The sequence below is a fragment of the Rhinoderma darwinii genome, chromosome 11 (assembly GCF_050947455.1).
Source record: "Rhinoderma darwinii isolate aRhiDar2 chromosome 11, aRhiDar2.hap1, whole genome shotgun sequence".
NCBI classification, from domain to species: domain Eukaryota; kingdom Metazoa; phylum Chordata; class Amphibia; order Anura; family Rhinodermatidae; genus Rhinoderma; species Rhinoderma darwinii.
This window is the reverse complement of record NC_134697.1, coordinates 4,230,469-4,252,833: the sequence shown is the minus strand read 5'-3', so window position 1 is coordinate 4,252,833 and position 22,365 is coordinate 4,230,469. Positions and strand designations below refer to the sequence as shown.

At 40.7% G+C, this 22,365-nt stretch overlaps 1 protein-coding gene across 10 annotated transcripts in view; it reads left to right on the top strand.

The window, feature by feature from the left end:
* TCF7L2 (transcription factor 7 like 2) overlaps positions 1–22,365 on the top strand; it is a 197,948-nt gene that overhangs the window by 130,067 nt on the left and 45,516 nt on the right. The window contains exon 1 of one of the 10 annotated variants that reach the window (XM_075842786.1): positions 20,139–21,837. The exons of the other annotated variants lie outside the window; for them this stretch is intronic. Within the exon in view, the coding sequence (XP_075698901.1) occupies positions 21,715–21,837 (123 nt within the window). The 5' untranslated portion in view covers positions 20,139–21,714. Of the gene's footprint in view, positions 1–20,138; positions 21,838–22,365 lie in introns of those variants that run through there. 10 annotated transcript variants of the gene reach the window in all.

The window sequence follows — 22,365 nt, the reverse complement described above, 5'->3', positions numbered from 1 at the left end:
AGGACTGCTGACCATACAACCAGAGGAGGATGCGGAGGGCTGCTGACCATACAACCAGAGGAGGATGCGGAGGACTGCTGACCATACAACCAGAGGACGATGCGGAGGACTGCTGACCATACAACCAGAGGAGGATGCGGAGGACTGCTGACCATACAACCAGAGGAGGATGCAGAGGAAAGCTGACCATACAACCAGAGGAGGATGCGGAGGACAGCGGACCATACAACCAGAGGAGGATGCGGAGGAAAGTGGACCACACAACCAGAGGAGGATGTGGAGGACAGCGGACCACACAACGGTCCATTGGCCCCTGATCTGATGATCATTACGCCAGTTGTTAAAGGGACAGAAACTACAAGATACCCTCAGCATGACTGAATGACCATGCTCTGAAGATGTACAGACATGGAGTTTCTGTAGCGGATTTTGCAGCACTGTAGTGTTGCATCTTTGTGTCACCAAGTCAGATCGAGACTTCTCTATAAAAAAGAAGCTAAATATTTGTTGTTGCAGAATCGGACATGACAATTCCTCTGCGGGGTCCCCTTAAGAGCCATTATATTCTTCAGGTCTTATCTACACTATGCTCCTCGCTCATTATTGGAATCCACCAAGCTCGGCTACCGGGAGATCTGTTTAATTCGTTCCCTTCATTCCCCACCGGTCATGACGTCCAACCCCTCCCTCATTAACTTAGAGGCGTCATTTGTCACCAGAACGTATGTTAATCTTCACTGCCCCTGGCTATAAGACACGTTAGACAATAAATACCCCATATGCCCCAGTGGTGTGGACATGGCATGAATGATATAAGGATTAACGAGCCTTAAAGTGCACCTACCAATAAAATGATAGCAGCACTGATCCCCCGCTATTCTTCATGTAAAAATCCCAGCTACTTCTTGCCACCACTAGGGGCCATTCTGTATACAATATGACGTCTATTGATCTGGATAGAATCTGCCCCCTAGTGATGGCAACAGGTAGTGGGGAATTGGTCTTTTTGTGGGCGGTGGTGACAGGTGAATGGCGCTGTCTACTAGAGAAACGGAGCACCGGACCCTTATCAAGTGTATTAGGAAAATGCTTCAAACTGCGTGCCCTGCAGGTTCCCTAGAAATTATTTGTAATGTTCGGTTCACTTTAATAAACTGTTACAACATAAGACAATGAACGCGCTCTGCGTGACGGGTACACGGGGGATTCCTTTAAATCAATGCCCTGCACATGGTATTAGACATTGAATAGACACTAATTGCTGAACCCGGGCAGGAATTACGCGGCATTCTTCACCTCCCCTGGATTACAGGTGGTCACACCTGAGTGAGCGCTGCCTGCAGGGCCAAGGCTATTACATGGCATTTGAGAACAGGTAACTTCTGCTGGAATCCAAGTCCCTTCTTTGTAATTACCTGGACGTCTGCCACTTCAGGCACCTGCTAAGTCAGGGCATTGAACCCTGCAAGGAAGAAAAAAAATCTCGGGCAGATGAAAGTTGCCATCAGTCTCCTCCACGTTGGCTCATTTCGCACCTTGAGACACGAGATTCATCCTCCTCATTAAGGAGCAGTGACCAGGATGGATCTGTCCTCGCTCAGCCACGGCCACTTGAATTCTCCATTGTGAATTTTTCATTCAGTACATTGAATTTTACTATTAACAGCTCAGGAGACAATTGTCAGAATACGAGCCCCCCCCCCTCCCGGAGCAGTGGATCATCCTTGTGATCTGGAATCTCATGGAGTAATCATGTAGTAGCAGCGCCTCCTCTTCTAGTGACACCGCTCGCTGCCCCCCCATCAGCCGCCGCTGCAGATAATGCCTTCTCCACGCGCTCATATCCATTCCATGCTCCCTAATTTGCCGTTCACCTTGTCCCTTATTATTTTTAGCATTAGTCTGATATTTGGTGAACACTGACGCTTGAATTGAAGAGCTGCATCAGCCGCATTTACTGATCGCTCCATGTCTATGTTGGAGTGCACTTGGAATAAGACAAGAGGGAGCATCCTTGAGACGGCTCTCCGTAACATCTCCTGCCTGTTATCTGCTGCCGAGCCCGCTCCCCGCTTCTCTCCTCAACTTTAAGGCTCTTCTTTTATATTGTGTCTTTTCTTTTAGATATATTGCTGCCTGGTACCAGACACACAGGGTAGACATGATAGACTCGCTCACATGCTCCCAGATTTCATCTTCTGTTCAGGTTATTGCAGTTCATTAAGATTTTATCATTTCTTTTGGGCAGCATGGTGGCTCAGTAGTTAGCAGCACGGTGGCTCAGTGGTTAGGAGAATGATGGCTCAGTGGTTAGCAGAATGATGGCTCAGTGGTTAGCAGCACGGTGGCTCAGTGGTTAGCAGCACGGTGGCTCAGTGGTTAGCAGCACGGTGGCTCAGTGGTTAGCAGCACGGTGGCTCAGTGGTTAGCAGCACGATGGCTCAGTGGTTAGCAGGACGGTGGCTCAGTGGTTAGCAGCACGGTGGCTCAGTGGTTAGCAGCATGATGGCTCAATGGTTAGCAGCACGGTGGCTCAGTGGTTAGCAGAATGATGGCTCAATGGTTAGCAGCACGGTGGCTCAGTGGTTAGCAGAATGATGGCTCAGTGGTTAGCAGCACGGTGGCTCAGTGGTTAGCAGCACGGTGGCTCAGTGGTTTGCAGCATGATGGCTCAGTAGTTAGCAGCATGATGGCTCAGTGGTTAGGAGAACTATGGCTCAGTGGTGAGCAGAATGATGGCTCAGTGGTTAGCAGCTCAGTGGTTAGGAGAACTATGGTTCAGTGGTTAGCAGAATGATGGATCAGTGGATAGCAGAATGATGGCTCAGTGGTGAACAGCATGATGGCTCAGTGGATAGGAAAATGATGGCTCAGTGGTTAGCAGCACGATGGCTCAGCGGTTAGCAGCATGGTGGCTCAGTAGTTAGCAGCATGATGGCTCAGTGGTTAGGAGAACTATGGCTCAGTGGATAGCAGAATGATGGCTCAGTGGACAACAGCATGGTGGCTCAGTAGTTAGCAACACAGTGGCTCAGTGGTTAGCAGCACATTGCATCAGTGTTTAGTACTGTTGTCTTGAAGTGCTAAGTTCCTGGGTTCAAATCTGACCAAGGGCAACATCTGCCTAGAGTTTGTATGTTCTCTCCAGCTTCCTCCCACAGTCCAAATAACACCCTGAATTTAGATTGTAACCCACAGTGAGGGAGAACAACTTCTGTACAGCGCTGCGGAATATGTCAGTGTTATAAAGCAGCGGAAATAAATAATTGGGGTTGTGGACAGCCATTGATATTCATTTCCCTCTTGGACATCCATTTCCCATTTTTGGCCAAAAATGGGGAGAGGTAAGTCCCTGTTCACACCTGTCAGCCTCGTGGTCTATTCCCTATGGGGTTTTTTTATGGTCAAAGAAACCTATGGGAACAGGCGTCACAAGAGATCCCATAGATTTGATTGGGATTTTGACTATCATTTTTTGCATCTTATTAATCTTTATGAATGACCAATGCATCCAGCAGGGACACGATCTCTAGTGTGAACACAACCTGAGAGCGAAAAATACAGTAATGAGAAAACAATCAGGTCTGATCATCGTAGAATAGGGGGACGCAGTAACAGATATGACATCTACAAAAATCCCAATTTAGACATTTTGATGCCATTAATGTCACTACGGGATATTTTCTATATGAGGTGGACAAGAAAACTGGGCATAGACATGAGAGGTGTATCTGCAGATCATCTCCAGATCCAGCTTGTTTTAGTAGCATCTGTTAATATTATGTGTATGATCACCACCGGCATCAGATTACCAGCAGATCTCACCAAATTTACGGTGGCCGCTCACTGTATATAACTGTCAGCTATTCCTCCCGACTCCACTAAACACATGCACGCTCAGCTCGGCCGCGCGGAATAAGCCGCTGCCTGACTCCTTGCGCTTTGGCTTATCTGCAGGAAAAAGGATCGGGAAACTTGAAATCCAACATCCCCGAGTCGGGACAATCCCACAAACAATAAGTAGTCAGCGGATTCAGCCGATGATCATCTAAAGTATATGGCCACCTTCCCTTCTAGACAGTAATCCGGATGTTGGTCCGGGCCGGTTTCCCTTTTGGTTTCACAGGTGGCTGGCCCACAGAGCTCACCTTCTATAGTTCCATCGCTGGATAGGACGGGGGTGACACATTAAGACCCTCAATAGACAACATTCCCATCAGGACTTGACACTACCCTCACTCATGAGCAGCAGGTGGACCCCGGAGAAAACCATCCCAGTCTACAAGAGCCTATCAGACCCCACAACCCATGATATACCTTGTTACCCATCATTTCATCATGGCCGAGACCTTGATAGGATATTATGTAATATTTATGTATCACCCACTCAAGTCATTGCCAGATGAATATAATATATTGATCCCTAGATGTTAGGACACGTATATGATAATTACTGTCATCCAGATAACGGGATGTAGTCACCAGGCAGGAGGAAGCAGATAAATGATTTCTTGATGTGCGGCTGTAATAACACGGGAGGATCGACGCTGCACCGCGGACTCTGAAGGAACGATCAACCAAGATAGAATAAAGGCAGAGGATGCTTTGTCCTGGGCTCTTGGGGAGTACGACATATAAGAGATCTGGGTGGTCCTTCTCATAAAAGAACTACTACGAGCAGGTAGAGGAGAACAAGACAGGAGTGTGTCCTCTGGGGATTAGTGCAGGGGGGTAGATTGTCACTTCTAAGACACAGTCAGGTCATTTTGAATTGTACAAGACATGGCTGAGCAGATACAGTCGTAGCTCCATGAGAATTTCTTAAAAATCTTGATCCAAGAAGGACAAAACTTGCCCCCGGCTGCTGAGGGTCTACAGGTTAAAGCTGGGACTTGTAGGTCAATACTCACAAGTTACCATTAAGTTTGTAAACCAGGTGGGTGGGGAGTAAAAGACGCAGCTCGCAGGTCCTAGGCCCTGGTAGAAAAGCTATACCAAGGCCCTCCACCTATCCACTAATGACTGGTGTATATGTATCTAATGATGACGCCCCATAGAGTCTGTATACATTATATAGTCAGTAGTATAGTGGGATGGCTCGGTCCAGAGGGATAACATTATTGTGCATCTAGAAGAAGCCATTGCTTTGCCCAGTTGTATTAGCATGGTGGACGATGTGACCTCCAAGTTTCGAATGCTCCCTCTTCAACCTCCATAAGGAAGAAGGAATCACAATAGGTGTTGCCTGATCTGATCAGATTTTCCGATATATTGTATTTTTCTGGCTATAAGACTTCATATGGTAAGATGTTCCAGCATCTAATAGTCTGAATAGGACGGCAGCTTTTTTTTTTCTTCGTTTCCTCCATCTAAACTTGGGGGAATCTTATAGTATCCAAAATACAATTTTTGAACCTTCAGTTTCCAAGCTCATTGGCCCTTGTTTATCTAACTCTAATAAATTACTATATTTTGTATCATTGTCATGTATCGGGTTGTATCAGTTTGTATCGTTGTCTTGTATCAGTTTGTATCGTTGTCTTGTATCAGTTTGTATCCTTATCTTGTATCAGGTTGTATCATTGTCCTGTATCAGGTTGTATTGTTGTCCTGTATCAGGTTGTATCGTTGTCCTGTATCAGGTTGTATCGTTGTCCTGTATCAGGTTGTATGGTTGTCCTGTATCAGGTTGTATCGTTGTCCTGTATCAGGTTGTATTGTTGTCTTGTATCGGGTTGTATCGTTGTCTTGTATCAAGTTGTATTGTTGTCTTGTATCGGGTTGTATCCCTGTCTTGTATCAGGTTGTATCGTTGGCTTGTATCAGGTTGTATTGTTGTCTTGTATCGGGTTGTATCCTTATCTTGTATCAGGTTGTATTGTTGTCCTGTATCAGGTTGTATCATTGTCTTGTATCCAGTTGTATCGTTGTCTTGTATCAGGTTGTATCGTTGTCCTGTATCAGGTTGTATTGTTGTCTTGTATCAGGTTGTATCATTGTCTTGTATCAGGTTGTATCGTTGTCTTGTATCCAGTTGTATCGTTGTCCTGTATCATGTTGTATCGTTGTCTTGTATCAGGTTGTATCGTTGTCTTATATCAGGTTGTATCGTTGTCTTGTATCAGGTTGTATCGTTGTCTTGTATCAGGTTGTATCGTTGTCTTATATCAGGTTGTATCGTTGTCTTGTATCATGTTGTATTGTTGTCTTGTATCAGGTTGTATCGTTGTCTTGTATCAGGTTGTATTGTTGTCCTGTATCAGTTTGTATCGTTGTCTTGTATCAGGTTGTATCGTTGTCCTGTATCATGTTGTATCGTTGTCTTGTATCAGGTTGTATCGTTGTCTTATATCAGGTTGTATCGTTGTCTTGTATCATGTTGTATTGTTGTCTTGTATCAGGTTGTATCGTTGTCTTGTATCAGGTTGTATTGTTGTCCTGTATCAGTTTGTATCGTTGTCTTGTATCAGGTTGTATCGTTGTCCTGTATCATGTTGTATCGTTGTCTTGTATCAGGTTGTATCGTTGTCTTATATCAGGTTGTATCGTTGTCTTGTATCATGTTGTATTGTTGTCTTGTATCAGGTTGTATCGTTGTCTTGTATCAGGTTGTATCGTTGTCCTGTATCAGGTTGTATCGTTGTCCTGTATCAGGTTGTATCGTTGTCTTGTATCAGTTTGTATCGTTGTCTTATATCATGTTGTATCGTTGTCCTGTATCATGTTGTATCGTTGTCCTGTATCAGGTTGTATCGTTGTCTTGTATCAGTTTGTATCGTTGTCTTATATCATGTTGTATCGTTGTCCTGTATCATGTTGTATCGTTGTCCTGTATCAGGTTGTATCGTTGTCTTGTATCAGTTTGTATCGTTGTCTTATATCATGTTGTATCGTTGTCCTGTATCATGTTGTATCGTTGTCCTGTATCAGGTTGTATCGTTGTCTTGTATCAGGTTGTATCGTTGTCCTGTATCAGGTTGTATCATATCAGTTTGTGATTGTCCTTCCAGTCAGGAGCTTTGATGGGTATAAAGATTATTGTAACCAAGGTATTGGGAGTTAAATATGAGGTAACACCGGAGAAGCTGCTACTTCTTCAGAAAACTCTTGAGTTTGCATTTTTCCTATGATTTGAAATATTGTTACTCTTTAATCTTATTCTCTTTCTTATCTGGATTTTATAAGGTCCAGCGTCGTCCTCCGCTCCATACAATGCGTAATCTCTGCTCTAATGTAATTCACCTATACAAATAACGAGGTCGGTTCTCCCCGGGGGGCTATGGAGCTATTTGTTTGCTTATTTCTTGACCTCCAACCTTTTCGTCTTTAAGTAGAATAATATCTTAACCCCGTCTTAGATAATAGAAGGCTCAACCCCGATCCGGAGAACATTGTGATGTTCTTTCATCGTCGGAAGGTTCTTATATAACCTATACGCACAGATATTTTGCATGTTTTTTCTGTAGAGAACCATTCGGATGGGACCAGAACTGAATATTGACATTGACTCACATCTCAGCCGTATCACGACCGTCAATTAAAACCATCATGATACTTGTTAGAACTGATTTCCATTTAGTAGATACGACATTGTTGATGGAATTATCACTGATTCCCAACCTTATCCCTGGGGGACATTGGGTCTGGTCCACCACCATAAGCCATCATTATCTCATGCCTAATTGCAATGCCCACACTTTCCTCCCAGCATGAAGGGGTTAATAGCAAACATCAATGACGACGAAGTAGACTATCTGTTGCTTTTGGCTACCTAGAACCGTCGGCTGCTGTGCGGTGTTGTGTCCCTTTCGCTCCCTTGAAAGATCTGGTTCCCTTCTTTTCTATTATGGAGAAGACCTCTAGGTCAGAAATCTCCACTGTCACAATGACGGCGGCCGCCGGTGGCCTCAGCTGGTCATTGTTATCGATGGTGCAATAGACGGATCTCCAAGAATTGAGCTTCTTCCTTCTTTTGCTTCACGTACCATTAGCTGTGTGGGCTTTTGGAAATGCATTAGTTGGTGTCATTTGCAACACAATCAGCAGTGGCGACCCCTGTCACCCCAAACAATGGAGATGTCTGTTAGATAACTAGTAGCTACCCTTAGTGGGGGCAATGAGGTGTGCAGGGCCGGAGCACGGGCCGTCACAAACATTAACACATGTGCGGTATTGTCCTGCGCTGTTTGCCGTCGTGTCTAATGACAACGATCCATCAAGTAACCGTCACTTCTCAAGGCTTTAAATGAAGATAAATTGAATTATTAAAGACTGTCGGACGCTTGATACAATGACACGGTCGGGGGAGGTTGTCATTTCGGGGTCTTAATTACTGATATCTGGTCAGTGCTAATATTTATTTGACCTTTACTCCTATTTACATTGATTATTTCCCGGTCTGGCCTTTGAATGATGATGATTATAATAGTAATATAAAAGCAACAATATCTCCCACAGGGGAATATACACAAAAATCCCACAGCCAACAAAAAATTCAATCCTGAGCACCGTCGCCCTCAGAGCTTACGATCTAAAGACGGACGACGTTGGGGGGATGTTTCGATTTCTTGATGTGCTTTACAAGGCGAGAAGCGATGACGCATTAATCATTTGCATCTAGAAGGATTCATTGTGTCTTTTGTTTTTTTGTGATTAACCCTTAGTGTCCTGCAGCCCTCCGTGCCGGGGCTTCTCTCGCTTGACATCCCATAATCTTTTGTTCTTTTTTGGAAGGGAAGACAATGGTCATAATGTTCCTTCCACGTTTCCATAAACAGCCCCTGACTTGTTGATTTTGCATGATGTTCACCCGGTGCCTTAACATGAGAAGGTTCTTCCGGCGCAGTTGGGGGTCTATTTTACCAATGTTTGATAGCTATTGGGGAGCGCGCGGTGCGTAGATGAAAGACACAATGTGATTGGGAAATGCCAGAACTGAGAAGTAAATTTTCATAAAACACGACCTGGTATTTACTATGTACAAGCCGTGAACGCGACTGTGGGAGCCGCGTCTGCAGAGACGTGTGAATATTAGTGACACCGGTCTATGGGAGAACACAACTCCTTATACCATGTACATCACCTCTCCATGAAATACATGTCTGTACTTATGTATATTATGTGTGTGTGTGTGTGTGTGTGTGTGTGTGTGTGTGTGTATGTATATATATATATATGTGTGTGTGTGTGTGTGTGTGTATATATATATATGTGTATGTGTGTATGTATTATGTATATAGTACGTGTATGTTGTGTGTGTGTATATATATATATATACAGTATGTGTGTAATGTATGGATGTATTTATTTATACTGTGTGTATACTGATGTATGTATATAATATGTGGCCATTCTTAGGTATATATGTGTGTACTTATTTGTGTGTACATTTTATTTATGTATATATATATATCAGTGTATTTATAAATAAATATATAGATAGGTAGATAGGTGTTTGTATGCTTTTTTATGTAACGTATGTAAAGGGTATGTTTGTGTGTGCTGCAATTTATGTATCTCTGAAAGTGATGTATATAATATGTGTGTTATTCTGATGTATGTAATATCTGTATCTGTGGACTTACTTGATAAATGTTTATATTCTTAGATTTATTTATTTATGTATATTATTTTGTATGTGTGTATATTCTTATATTTATATATGTATGTACTGTATATAATATGTGTTTATAATTGTAAGTCTATTATGTATATTATGTACGTGCGTCTTATGTATATAATATATGTGTGTATATAATGTATATGTGTCTAATATGTATATAATGTATATGTGTCTTTTATTTATATAATATATATGTGTATTATGTATATAATGTATATGTGTCTATTATGTATATAATGTATATGTGTCTTTTATTTATATAATATATATGTGTATTATGTATATAATGTATATGTGTCTATTATGTATATAATGTATATGTGTCTGTTATGTATATAATGTATATGTGTCTTTTATGTATATAATGTATGTGTGTCTGTTATGTATATAATATATATGTGTCTGTTATGTATATAATGTATATGTGTATTATGTATATAATGTATATGTGTCTAATATGTATATAATGTATGTGTGTCTGTTATGTATATAATGTATGTATGTGTATATACTTAAATATAATGAATGCTGGTGCCTATATACTGTTGCATATGTACAAACCTACATGTAACTATATAACCGTGTATGCACACACACTTTTTATTATTATTACTTTTGTTATCTAGCACCATCCGCTTCTGCAGCGCTGTACAAATCACAATATTGGGATAACACATTGTAACAATTACAATAGATAAACGGTGCAGACAATGAAGCCGCGTTCACACATTACGTAGGTGGCTACATTGATTATATACATATGATATCTATATATATTATTATAATTTGCGCAGTTTTGATTACCACCCCCAGTTTATTTCATCCTATAATTTCATGCCATCGTGACCCTTCCCTTGCCCCCTTCTCACCGCTGCCCCTGATTTGTCTGAGGCCATTTAGACAATTCACATTTTCCCTTTGTAAATAATACATCAGTTGTCCCACGGCCACATCTAATAGTGATGAATGCCGCCTGTGATTCAAGGACATTGTGTTTCTGCTGGAGAGAAAAGCCCACCACAAGTTCCCCACCGGCAACGTGTGGTTAGCTTGTAGGAGAGCCTCCTGCCCGTTGCCGCAGGTCTTCCATTGCCCGGCGCTACTCCACTATGGCAAACCCTTCCTGATTGTGATGCTCCTCTGTTGGGGTCTTCAGCAAACTATTATCGGTTCATTGGAGACCCTAGAAAGGGCAATCACTGACCCATTAATAACTCAGATTAGACCCCTCTATAGAAATCGTATACAATACCTTATTTTACATTCACTTTGGCCCATTTTGCACGGTGCCGTATTGGTAGAGACATTTTTGTCGATTCTTGCAGCGAGATCCGTGTTGTTTTTGTCTTCGCTTCACTATTTGTCATTCCATTTTTTGGGCAAAAACTGAGACCTGTAAATAGTTAATTGTATCAAAATTCAGCAACAATTATTTTATAAATCAAAGCACGAAAATGTAATCGCATCGGGGGCGGAAAAATTATAACGGGATAAAAAATGTTCAAAAATTAAACTTGCCTTTGGGAAAGCTGGCGGATATTTTATTGTATGTTCCTGCAGATCTGTGTAATATTGGACTTTCTTCTGCTAAAAACACAACCCCCTCCAGAAGACGCAGAGCAGATGTTTTTTGTTCCTTATTTTCTTTTCCTTCCCACCTGAGGGTAAAATGTAATTTCTAACTAAATATATCCATCATCTTTCTATTCTGTCTGTACTATCGCTTTAACAACTCCGTACAGCGAGATGACCGGGCAGTATTGTAAGCGGAAAACCGAAATGATAACAATTTACGGAACTAAAAAATAAAAATAAAATTAAGTAAATGAAAAAAATAAAATAAAATAAATGATATTAATATATAAATATAAATCTGTCCCCGTAATAAAAAAAAACATATTATTGAAGCCAAAATAATAATTCTTTTTTTTTTTATCATTATTAATTATTCAATCATTAAAAACAATTTAATCTTAATTTATAAAATCACTTTTTCATTAGATAATACATTATTAGATGCTCATTTTTTAATTATTCATTGTATTTGTCTAAAAAAAAACTCTACTTTATTGACCCTATTTTTTTCTATTTTTCATTATTTTGATTTCACGGCATAATATTTATTTCCGACCCCGTGTGGGATCATTTTTGTCATTTTTATGTCTTCTTAATTATGATAGATTTTTTGTTTTTATCTCTCTAGAATTAAAGATCTAGAAATGTGACAGGTTTTATTGAGAAAAATGTTTGGTTATTTATCTTCGCACTTCTCGGCAGGTTTGCTGCTATGAAGCCGGTGCCGGGAAATCTCCGCTTTGACAGCTAATAGATATCTGTGTCATGTGTTGTTGTTTTTTCTTCAGTGACATTGAGAAAATTGCAAGGGAGGGGATGGGAAATAACCCCAAAAAATGTCAAATGATTAGAAAATCAATGGTTTAGTGGAAAGCGATCTTGTTATTATCGGCACACTGGGTTCCCGTTGCTGTAGGTCTAAATTTTCAGTGTTATTTGGGTTAACCCTAACCCAGAAGTCGATGCCTAGTAAGAAAAATTAACCTTTAATATTTTCTTCCATTTTTAATTTTTCCACTTTTTTCACCTTTCGGGATCCTACATTGGGTCAGGATCTGATTGCCCCTGGGGTCATTTTTGTTTTTGAGTTTCCATGTTTGGCCAAGTCAACCTCTAGTAAGGCAAATATGCTAAACTTTTGCCAATGAATGTCGTCGGTGACATTTTCGGGACGCTCTCTGGTATTACAGACTCTCCGTATTAGAAAGTTCTATGAAAGTTGAGGCGTGTTATCATGGAAGAGAATTACGATACTTTGCATTACGCTCTGGGATAGAGAGATAGACGTAGGATTATAAAAAAACAATTTCTAGGCATTTCTAGATGATAAATTTAATTTTCTTTGCTATTTGGAGTCCTGCTTTGAAAATGCAATTGTAATGAATGCATTCAGAAGCGGAGAATAGATTTACCCTTGGCTTCAAATAGTTGACGTTATCGGGTTCTGTCATTCGTTCCTTCCTATTTTCAAGCTGCTAATTGATGTTTTTGAAGTCAGCAAGAAAATTGAAGGAAATGTCATGTGTGTACCAGTGCGGAAGTTAATAAGATTGACTTCGTTGACAGAATCTACAATGAGCGAAGAGACTGTATAATGGGACCACTGCGAATTCGTGTGCTCTCTTTGGAGTCAAAATTGACACCTCACGCTAGGCCGGCGGTCGATAGAAAGATGGAACATTTGGGGATGGATCCTAATCTCGTCGTCTTTTCCCCCTCCAACTTTGGTCTTTAGAGCTTATGTGGTGGCGCAAGCATCTGTTTATCCAGAGGGCTGAGCCAAAAGCCTTCGTTCAGTCTCCCAGTGCCCACCAACAATGCAAATTTTTTATGCTCTTTTGAGTTTGAAAGCTAAGGAGCCTTGAAAAGGTTAGATTATGGGGTGTCTGAAGGAAAGATATACCAATATTGGTGAGGACTATTTCAATTCATTAGCCAGGGGCTGCAAATCCCTTAGCCGGTCTAAAAAGAAACAGTGCGGGCCCTCAACACAATCTTTTTCAATGAATTACACAATACAAAAGCTGATATTTTGAGCCAAGGGTCGAAAAAAAAAAAGAAGAAGATAAAAGCTTCAAAATCTCAGGGTAATCTCCTTTGCGAAAGAAAAAAAGGGAAGGGGGACTTTTGAATATGAGACCCTACTTTTGTTTCTTAAGTCTTGGCTAATATTGGGAAATTTATTGGATTTGCAGGAGCTATAATTATGGAATAGATTAGCTGCCGTTTGGTTCAGCGCATCTGATTATTTTAAGGCCTACGGGGAGAAGCGCTAAATCCCTAATATGTCCACCACCCCCAAGCGGTCTGCGTTTGAAGCCACAGCTCGAAATGCGGTCTTGACTGGCGCTTGGCCTCCAAGGATCGTCGAGCAGACACTATTCTCAGAATATCCAATTAATTCCATTGGCAATGATCAGTTAGCGCTTTTTTTTTTTTTTTTGCCGTTCTCGCCATTTGAAATGCAAACACAATGATTTCTTTTCTCATTGGTCTACGTCCCTTGGTTAAGCTGTTGCCGCGAGCTAAGAATTTCATCGAGTGATGAGTCCAGAGGCTGAGCCGATAAAAGGTTACAGTACGTGATTTGCGTAGAAAGCGATCATCGGATTTATGAATGTAAAAAGTTCTTTAACTTTTATTTGACTTCCCTCCCCCCCTCCGCCCCTGTAAGCATGGGAAGGGCATGGCTATATAAGTAGGTGGCAGGTAGTCATGGAACCTTGTCATGTCGATACAACAAATCAAATGACAAAAGTTGCACGTTCGTCCGTAAATATTGTATTCTGAAGAGTGGGCGAGGCTGTTGTGACCGACCGTACAACACAAATCTATATGTGCACTTCAATTAGTGGTAATATTCATTCACGGAGAAAATCATACTAGGTCTTATCTTGTAACCTGAGACTTTCAAAAAAATTTTCTTAACAAACCAAAATTTTTTGAATTGTTTCTAATGGCTCATAACCCATCGCTTCCATTGATTCCATTTGGACTGTGCCTGATCTTAAGCGAAATTTTTGTATTTTTTATTCTGAATTAACAAACTCGTTAAGAGTAGAGGCATTATGTGCAGTGCCGGAGATGGAGTGTAATCACTGAGAAATCGAGGCCGTCCTGACAGCGCTACGTTAGGCTACGGCGCCTTGAGCTGGCGAATATCTCAGCTGAATGTGGAATGCACTGGGCATTCATTGTTGATTTAAACATCTAATAGATGTGTTTTTTTATCCCTTTCTTGATCTCTAAAAGTATTTTTTTAACAGCCGGAATGTGTGTAAAAAAGCAAGAGGAGGGAGTAGAACGCTTCAATCCTGTGTAATGTAGGAGGCTGGGTAATACTGTTGGAGGCTTGACATGTTTCACTGGAAACATTCGTACCCCTTACCCAAATCTGCTTGCTGAAGGGATCGGCAATGGCGGTTACCCACTTTGCTTCCTCCTTCTTCTCGAGCTGTCTGTGAAGAGTGAAGCAGGTGACTCCCCGTGGCTCCATTTTCATGACAACATGCCATTAGAAATTGCAGTCCTGTTGATCAATCCCCTGTACGTGACAGCTTTGCCGCAAGGCCTGGGTCTTTGAGAACTAGCTCTATGCCTGTTCCCTCCTTTTTTCCTGCACTAATTGGGGAAACTTTTTTACTGCGCTTGTGGCATAAGAAAGCCTTTTGAACACTGTCACAATTGAGTGTTGACTTCTTTGGAATTGCAAGTAGGTTAAGTATTAACATTAAACACCCCAATAAAAAAAAAAAGAAGGATAATACTTATATAAAAATGATCAAAATGGATTAAAGTAGAAAAATTACTGATTGAGTTATCCCAAAAATTATAATAATAATTTTTTTTAAATATCAAAAATAAGAAATCTGATATAATAAAAAAAAATTGCCAGAGACCGGCAGAAGCGGAAAAAAAATGATATAAAATGATACATTCTTATCCAGCCTTAAATATTATCTGCCACAAATAGGGTTGTGTTATTTTGTAAGTAAAAAAATAAATATAAATCTGAGAGATTTTTTAATTTCAATTTTGAAATATTTTTTTAATTTCGTTTTTGTAATCTTGTAGATTGGTGCAGAATATATATAATTTTTCTCCCACGTAAATTCCATTGGAGCCAATACCTAATATTATTTGCTTGTATTGCGTCGTACGGTCAATGAAAGTAGAAGAGTGATTGGTGTGCATGGGTTTCTGGCGGCGGAACACTCTCCCTTTTTGTCCTTGTTTGAATCCGTGTGATTCTCACGCGTTTTACGTGCTGTAAGTACATTAATAGTTTGCTTTATACTTTGCTTAAAATGCTATCAAATATTTATACAATCCACGTGCTTCAAAATGCTATTGAAATATTACCGTGTCAGGTGCCATTCTCTCCCCGAGCAAGAGCGCAAGGAAATGTTAATTTTATTTTAAGCCTCCATTTAGCAAAGACATGATTGACAAAGAACAAGGTTGGAAAAAAAAAATAAAAAATTCTGTTTTTTATAAGGCATACTGGGTATATAATTTCTTTTGAAACCTGTAATTGGTACAATTAGGTCTCTCCCCACTCCCACATTTGGTTCAGAAATAAAAAATTTACAAAGCCGAAGCCAAGTTTTTTTTTTTATATATATATAATTAATTTGTTTCCGTTGTAAAAATCATTTGCTAAAATTTGCTTTTATTAACATTATCAAGAGTGTGACTGGTAAGACATCAGATCAGACACAACGAGTGTGAAGGGCAGCTTAGGGAGAATTGGGCTTTAAACCCTCTGCAGATCGGAGTCAGGATCAAAGGCGCCTGTATTATATGGCTGTGTGAGACTTTGAAGTCTTGACTGCACCTACAGCACTCATTTCATCAAGTTCACTAGTGTCTTAATAGCAGATCAATAAGTTTCAAAGTCGGAGAGTTAATTTGAAAGTAGTGCTGACGCGTTCGTGCTGGGGAAGCAGGGAAAGCGAGGAGGAGAAAAAAATCGGACTATTTAAAACTCATGAGTGTCATGTGGACTTAATAGCTGTTAATGCAATTGGCAAAAATGACATCTAAAAAATTGTTAGCAAATTTTTCTCTATCTTGTACGAAAAAATAATTTACTCCCAGAATGTTTTTCTCACTCTATCAATTGTTTTATTTAAAAAATAAAATAGGAAAATGTAATTTGATTCAAAATCCATCTAAGATCTAGTTGTCTAGCAATCAACCCTTTACAATATTAATATATATTCTTTCCCGTAAGTTTAGCAGCAGTTGAAAAAAATTTCAAAATAAAATAAAAAATTCTGAATTGTTTGTAAAAATTTTTTAGTCTCATCGATAAATGAATGGTAAAAGTGAGTAGGTGTTGATATTATGCTCGACATGTATTTCGACTTCATCTCACATGATTCTGGAATTGGGAGGTTAGAGATGGTTTTTCTTTTTTTTTTTTCTTTAGATATTTAAATAACTCTATTTATTTTGATATATCGGGACAAAGAAAATTAAAGGATTTCATTCCGGTGCACTATGGACAGACATTTCGTTGGCCGTAAAATAATCCCATAACCCGGCCTTCCAAATACGCTGCTTACTTCGCTATTGCTATTTTTTTTTCTCTAATTGTTGCAAAAGTATAAAATGAAATAATGTCTCCGAAAAGGTCTGAGAACAAGAGATAATGGAAAAGCTTTTAATTCTGTTTGCGGTCTCTTTTTATTATCGACTTAAAACCATCTGTACGTGCGGCATACGGGGGGGTGTTTTTGGTTGTGTTTTTTTCTTTCTTTCTTTTTTTTTTTTCCACCGGGGGTCAAATTCACACCCTTTTGGAACAAACCTCTAATTTAGATTGTTCATCTAAGGGTTCTTAATGGTATTAAAGGCTATTGGGGTGGACAGTGGGAGCTGCAGATTAACCATAGAAGCATTAGAAAGGCGATTCATGGGGTAGATTTGCACACGCATCTGTTATTTCCAATCCTTGATTTTTTTCAATCGCTTTAAAACGTAAAAAAAAATAGAATTAAAAGCAATAATAAGTGGTCACTGATTGGATGAAATTGCTAGAAATTCCTAGAAAAACAATGACCCTGGAACGGTACATTGTCCATTTCTTCGTCTGCCGTCGCCGCTTGTCTTATCTGTATCTTTCAAGTATTACATCTGGTTTACTGGTATAAAATATAAAAAATACAATAAAATTATTAAAAAATACAAAGATCACATTAAACTTTTGTTAGTGGTAATTTTACCTATTTTATTTTACTCCACCCAGTAAAATGGACATGTTGTGGGCAGCGTTGGTTAGTTGGACATGTTGTGGGCAGCGTTGGTTAGTTGGACATGTTGTGGGCAGCGTTGGTTAGTTGGACATGTTGTGGGCAGCGTTGGTTAGTTGGACATGTTGTGGGCAGCGTTGGTTAGTTGGACATGTTGTGGGCAGCGTTGGTTAGTTGGACATGTTGTGGGCAGCGTTGGTTAGTTGGACATGTTGTGGGCAGCGTTGGTTAGTTGGACGTGTCACTAGAAAGCAGAAGAATGTTTTTGGGATTTTTAAGAGTTCTTGAAATGTAGCACTTCATCTAGAGGCGAGTCGGAGAGACCCCACTTGGGAACAAGCAGATGAGAGTGAGAAGAATTTGAGCTGATAAAGGTGTTTCTTGTCAAATTTGTGTAGGAATTATTTACTGTGCCGTCTTATCTACACTGCGAAAAGAAAAGTGAGGACGGAGAAAATTAACCCAGATGGGACTTCTCTCTATTCTCTTGCTGTTTTTTTTTCCTTATTCTGATATGGAGAGATTGTATAATAGATCCCAGTTAAAAATGATTAAAAAAAAACAAAACAAATCCAACCAAGAAAATCGACAACAAAAACACAGCATGTACTAAACTCCAGGTACCTTTTTGAAAAATGCAATTTTTCCCCCAATCCAAAGAAAAATACCCATAACGAAATAGTTGATTTTATTCCCTAGCACTTCACACATAACGATTTCTACTTCATTAAAAGCATATTAATCTGTTCCCCGCTCCCCTGGGAGACACCTTTAAGATGATGATATTGTATTTTTTCCCCCCCGAATTGTTAAAAAAAAAAAAAAATCTAGCAGATTTGGTCCCTGTCAGTCAGAAATAATTGTGTTCTTAATCTTGTCCCTGATGGATGACTCGGAGTTCAGCAACGGACTCTCTCCAATGACAAATACAATATTAATATTCATTAAGTGCTTTGACAATGCTAATTTTGATGCACTAGTAAAGGCCCTTCCAAACTTAGCGGCCAAAAGCTTTAGAGCTGCGCAAGGTGGCAGGATAATTTGTGCTGGTTTGCTGAGCTGAAGGCTTTTAAAGTCTTTTGCAAAAAAAACCTAGGTACCAGAAACTAAAAAGACTAAGGGGGGAAAGTTCTGAAGGCATTGGAAGGCAGGGCTGCGGAAATAATACGATCACAGCCCGCGAAAAAATTTGACACATCCGATGCAGCTTCTTTGAGCAAAATTTCTACAAAGTTGCAACAAAAAAGCATAGCATGGTAAGTCAGCACATTTTTTGATTTTGTTTAATCTTTTTGATCTTTTCAATTATCGCTATTTGAAGATCAATAGTCATTTTCTTTTTCCCCCCTCTGCTTGAAGGCGCATTGGCGGTTATAGTTTTTTGCGAGGATACCCATCGCTTTTAGAGAAGATATTCTCAAGTTTGTAGGTCTTTTCCTTTCCTATTTTTTTGCTATTCGCAGCCAGGAGAGAATTTTCCCCAATATGAGGTCTTCCTCTTCCTGCTAACACTACGCCAGGAGTCACCTGCAAGCGCCGGCAATGCGAGCCTCCAAATAGGCAGATTTTTGGGCGTTTATTTTGGAATTTTTAGGATTGGTTTTTTTTCAATAGTTTTTTTCTTAGTAGCTGTTTTCTTACTAAATGTAACAATTTGTTTTCTGTATTTTTCCATTTTTTTTTTTATTTTTTTTTTAAAGAATGTCTACAGTTTGCTCTTTTCGATAGAGACGCTGTATCTCCACGCTAAGCTTAGGAACTTTCTAGAGAAAGGGATTTGTCTTTTATATTTGCCAAGTCGGGAAGCAAAGTATTGTCTTTTGTTCCTGTCATTGAACTGAGGATTGGGGATGGTGGGGAGGGGGTCAGGAGAAGGAGAGTGTAACACAAAAACAGGAGCTTTTATTAGACAACCGGCATTGAATTGGGGAGATCTTAATAATTTTATTCTTCCCTACCAACTGAGATAATTCTTTGAATGCCTGAACTTGAGCATCTTAACTGAGGATCTGCCTGGGAAAGCTCCCATTGACTGGTTCAGCTGCTGGCGTCCGGGTTGTCTGAATGTTTTTAGTGTAGAGTGCTGCCCTCCAGCGGATCATGAAACCTCTATCTATACAGTAGCTTATCATGACGGTGTGTGGAATACTTTAATCGGAAGCATGGTCCTAGCCTGGCACTATAGAGGAAGCAAACTAAAACTTGTAAATGGTAAGCCTGCACCTCGTCTTACAATATTCCTTATGACTTGCATGTGAGAGATTGATTCTTTTTGAAATCTGTTGTATTCTGAATGTATTTTGCACCATGTCCATATTACAACAACCTCTATGCTTGATACCTAAACTTATAACTTACCTTTATAATCTTTAAATGGTAGAAGAACATTTTTTTTTTTTTTAGAATATTTTTGCAATTTTTTGATATTTTTGAATTTTTGTCTTGAATTTTTTTTTACAATATTCTCATTTTTGGAATGCCTTAATTTGAAATTTTTTTTGTAAGAAAAGGGGTCGTTTTGGTCTCATTTTGCGTGCTATGACCTTGTATAACTGGTCCTGCGACTGCTTCAATACATTTCCTAGAGTCGAGGGAATGGTCTGAAGCTCCGTCATCCTCCAGAGATCGCTGCCTGACTGGTGGAGCTGTAAGAAAGACATTCATTTCCCTGCCGGCTTGAGCTACAGTCCAAAGCTGCTTGGTTTTGCTTGGAATGATTCCGGGCTCATCCCAGTTTTTGTGGGATTTTTTGTTTCCCCTTTATTTTGTGTCCTTGTGTTTTGTTATCGTCTCAGCTGGGAAAGCAGGAGTAAATAATTCCCAGTTGGGAACGCCTGTCCGGGTTACGAGTTATTGTTACTAAACTATTGGGACCTGTCCATCATTTGAGTTTACTCAAGAAATTGCACGTGTTTCAAAAGCAAGCGGTGGAGTGTGGTGGCCGCTCTGAATAGAGGGAGGGAAGGCAATTAGCTGCCCTGTTGTTGGGTCCTTTTACTTGTCAAACGGAAGGCTCATTGCTTTTGTCAGTGCCTTGTAAAGGGAAATCATTGGGTTTTGTTTTGGTATTAAGAGCCTTAAAGATTTCTGTCTGACACTCACGGGGGCCGGGCGGATGTGAGGGGACGAGCACTGGTGCAGTTCATCATTTTTTATAAAGTGTTCGGAAAAAGTGGAGGCTGTCAGCCGGCGGGTGAGAGTAAGAAGGGGCTTGAAGACCTAGGAGAGGGGAATCTTCACGGCCTCTCCTTATTGTCGGCACTACGCAGCTGGTTGGAGTATGCTCACACAATGCAGCCCATTCCTGTAAAGACCCATGTGGCAAAGTTTATTGAATAGGACACTTGAAGTGTCAAGGGGCCCAAGAGTTTTTGGAATATTCCGGAAGGTGCATTAAAATAGATGTTAGTTTGTGGCACTTAAAGGCTGTGTCAGTCCATGGCCTTGTTCTGTAAGGCAAAGGACGGAGCAATGTGTTGCCTGGGTAGATAGACCCCAAGTCTTGACCGATGTAAAGCCTCTCCTGCCCATTGCAGCCTTCAAACATCTGGAGCCCAGAGGGGCTGGTGTATGGGACAGGGATTTAGGGCTGCTGTTTGGCCACTGGGAGCCCCGGTCACAAAAGATCTCTTATATATTGTGTCTCCTGCTCCTAAAAACACAAATTGATATTTAATGCTGAGTGAAGGTTAGACGGGCCCGCGGCGCTGCATAGGCCACACACGTCTTGTCACTCCTTGATATCGTGACAGCAGATTTTTTTTTCTCCTCCAACCTTTTCCCAGGGAATTTCTTTGCAGAAATCTTGTGTTGGATAAACTTTGCTGCAATGGATTCTTCCTAACTGCGCTCCGTCCACATTCCCACTGCGCTCCTTACCCGTTTTTCTATTTGCTTCTGCCGGCCCCCTCACTTCTTCAGACAGTTCTGGTATTAGAGTCTGGCTATGGTGCACCGCTCACTATTACTATCTGCACGCATCCAATGAACCTCGTGTTTTGTTTTTGTTCAATTTTTTTATTTTTTTTTACCATGACGGGATCCGGTGGTTTTCACTAGTTAGGGAACATGACAAGTTCATTCGGGTCAATATATTCTGCACCATCCAGAGTGGACCCAACACAGTCGAGGTTGGTGGGTTTCATTTAGTCGCTGACTAAGTGAGGGTTTCTGAGACCTTTTGGATATAAGTGGACGGAGCTTGGCCGAGGAAGGATCGAGCTGGTGCTCTAGACCTGGGGTTGGCGGCAGGCAGCAGGCATGTATACCAGGGATTCTGTCTTGGTTGGCCTGGACAGAGCAAATGACAAGAAGACCATGCCAGCCTGTGGATTAACGTTACTCCAGGAGCTTGGTGGCTGGCATGCCAATCTTAACTGCTGGGTGAGTAACTTGCATTTCATCTTGTGTTTAGTTTTGGGATGGGTAAACAGAGGCCCCCTCCTCCTGCATGTTGGCAAACAATTTAACCCCTGCAATGCTGACACTATTCTCCCTTCTACATCCATGAGATTCATTTATCTACTTAGCAAATTCTTATAATGACCCTGAATTTCCAGCAGCTCCTGTCAGCTGTCTGGCCCATTATCCTGAATGTAGAAGCCGATGGTACGCAGCTCCTCTGCAGAGTCCCGGGTGATGGAGGGACAGGGTCATGGATTCCGCTTGTTGTCCGCAGGGTGAATCATCTCCTGTTTCCATTATCACCCTGTCAGGCCGTGAACCAGGATAGAAAAACTGTGCAATGGGGAGAGGAAAGGTCGGGTCAGAGATGACAAAGTGACAACATCTAATTGTTTCTGCCGCTCATCCAGTGCAAATTAAGGAGGAAATAAGAGACGGCGGCCGGCTGTCACTTTGTATGTGCTAATGAATTTACTACAAAGTGACTGTCACTGGCTGCAATGCCTG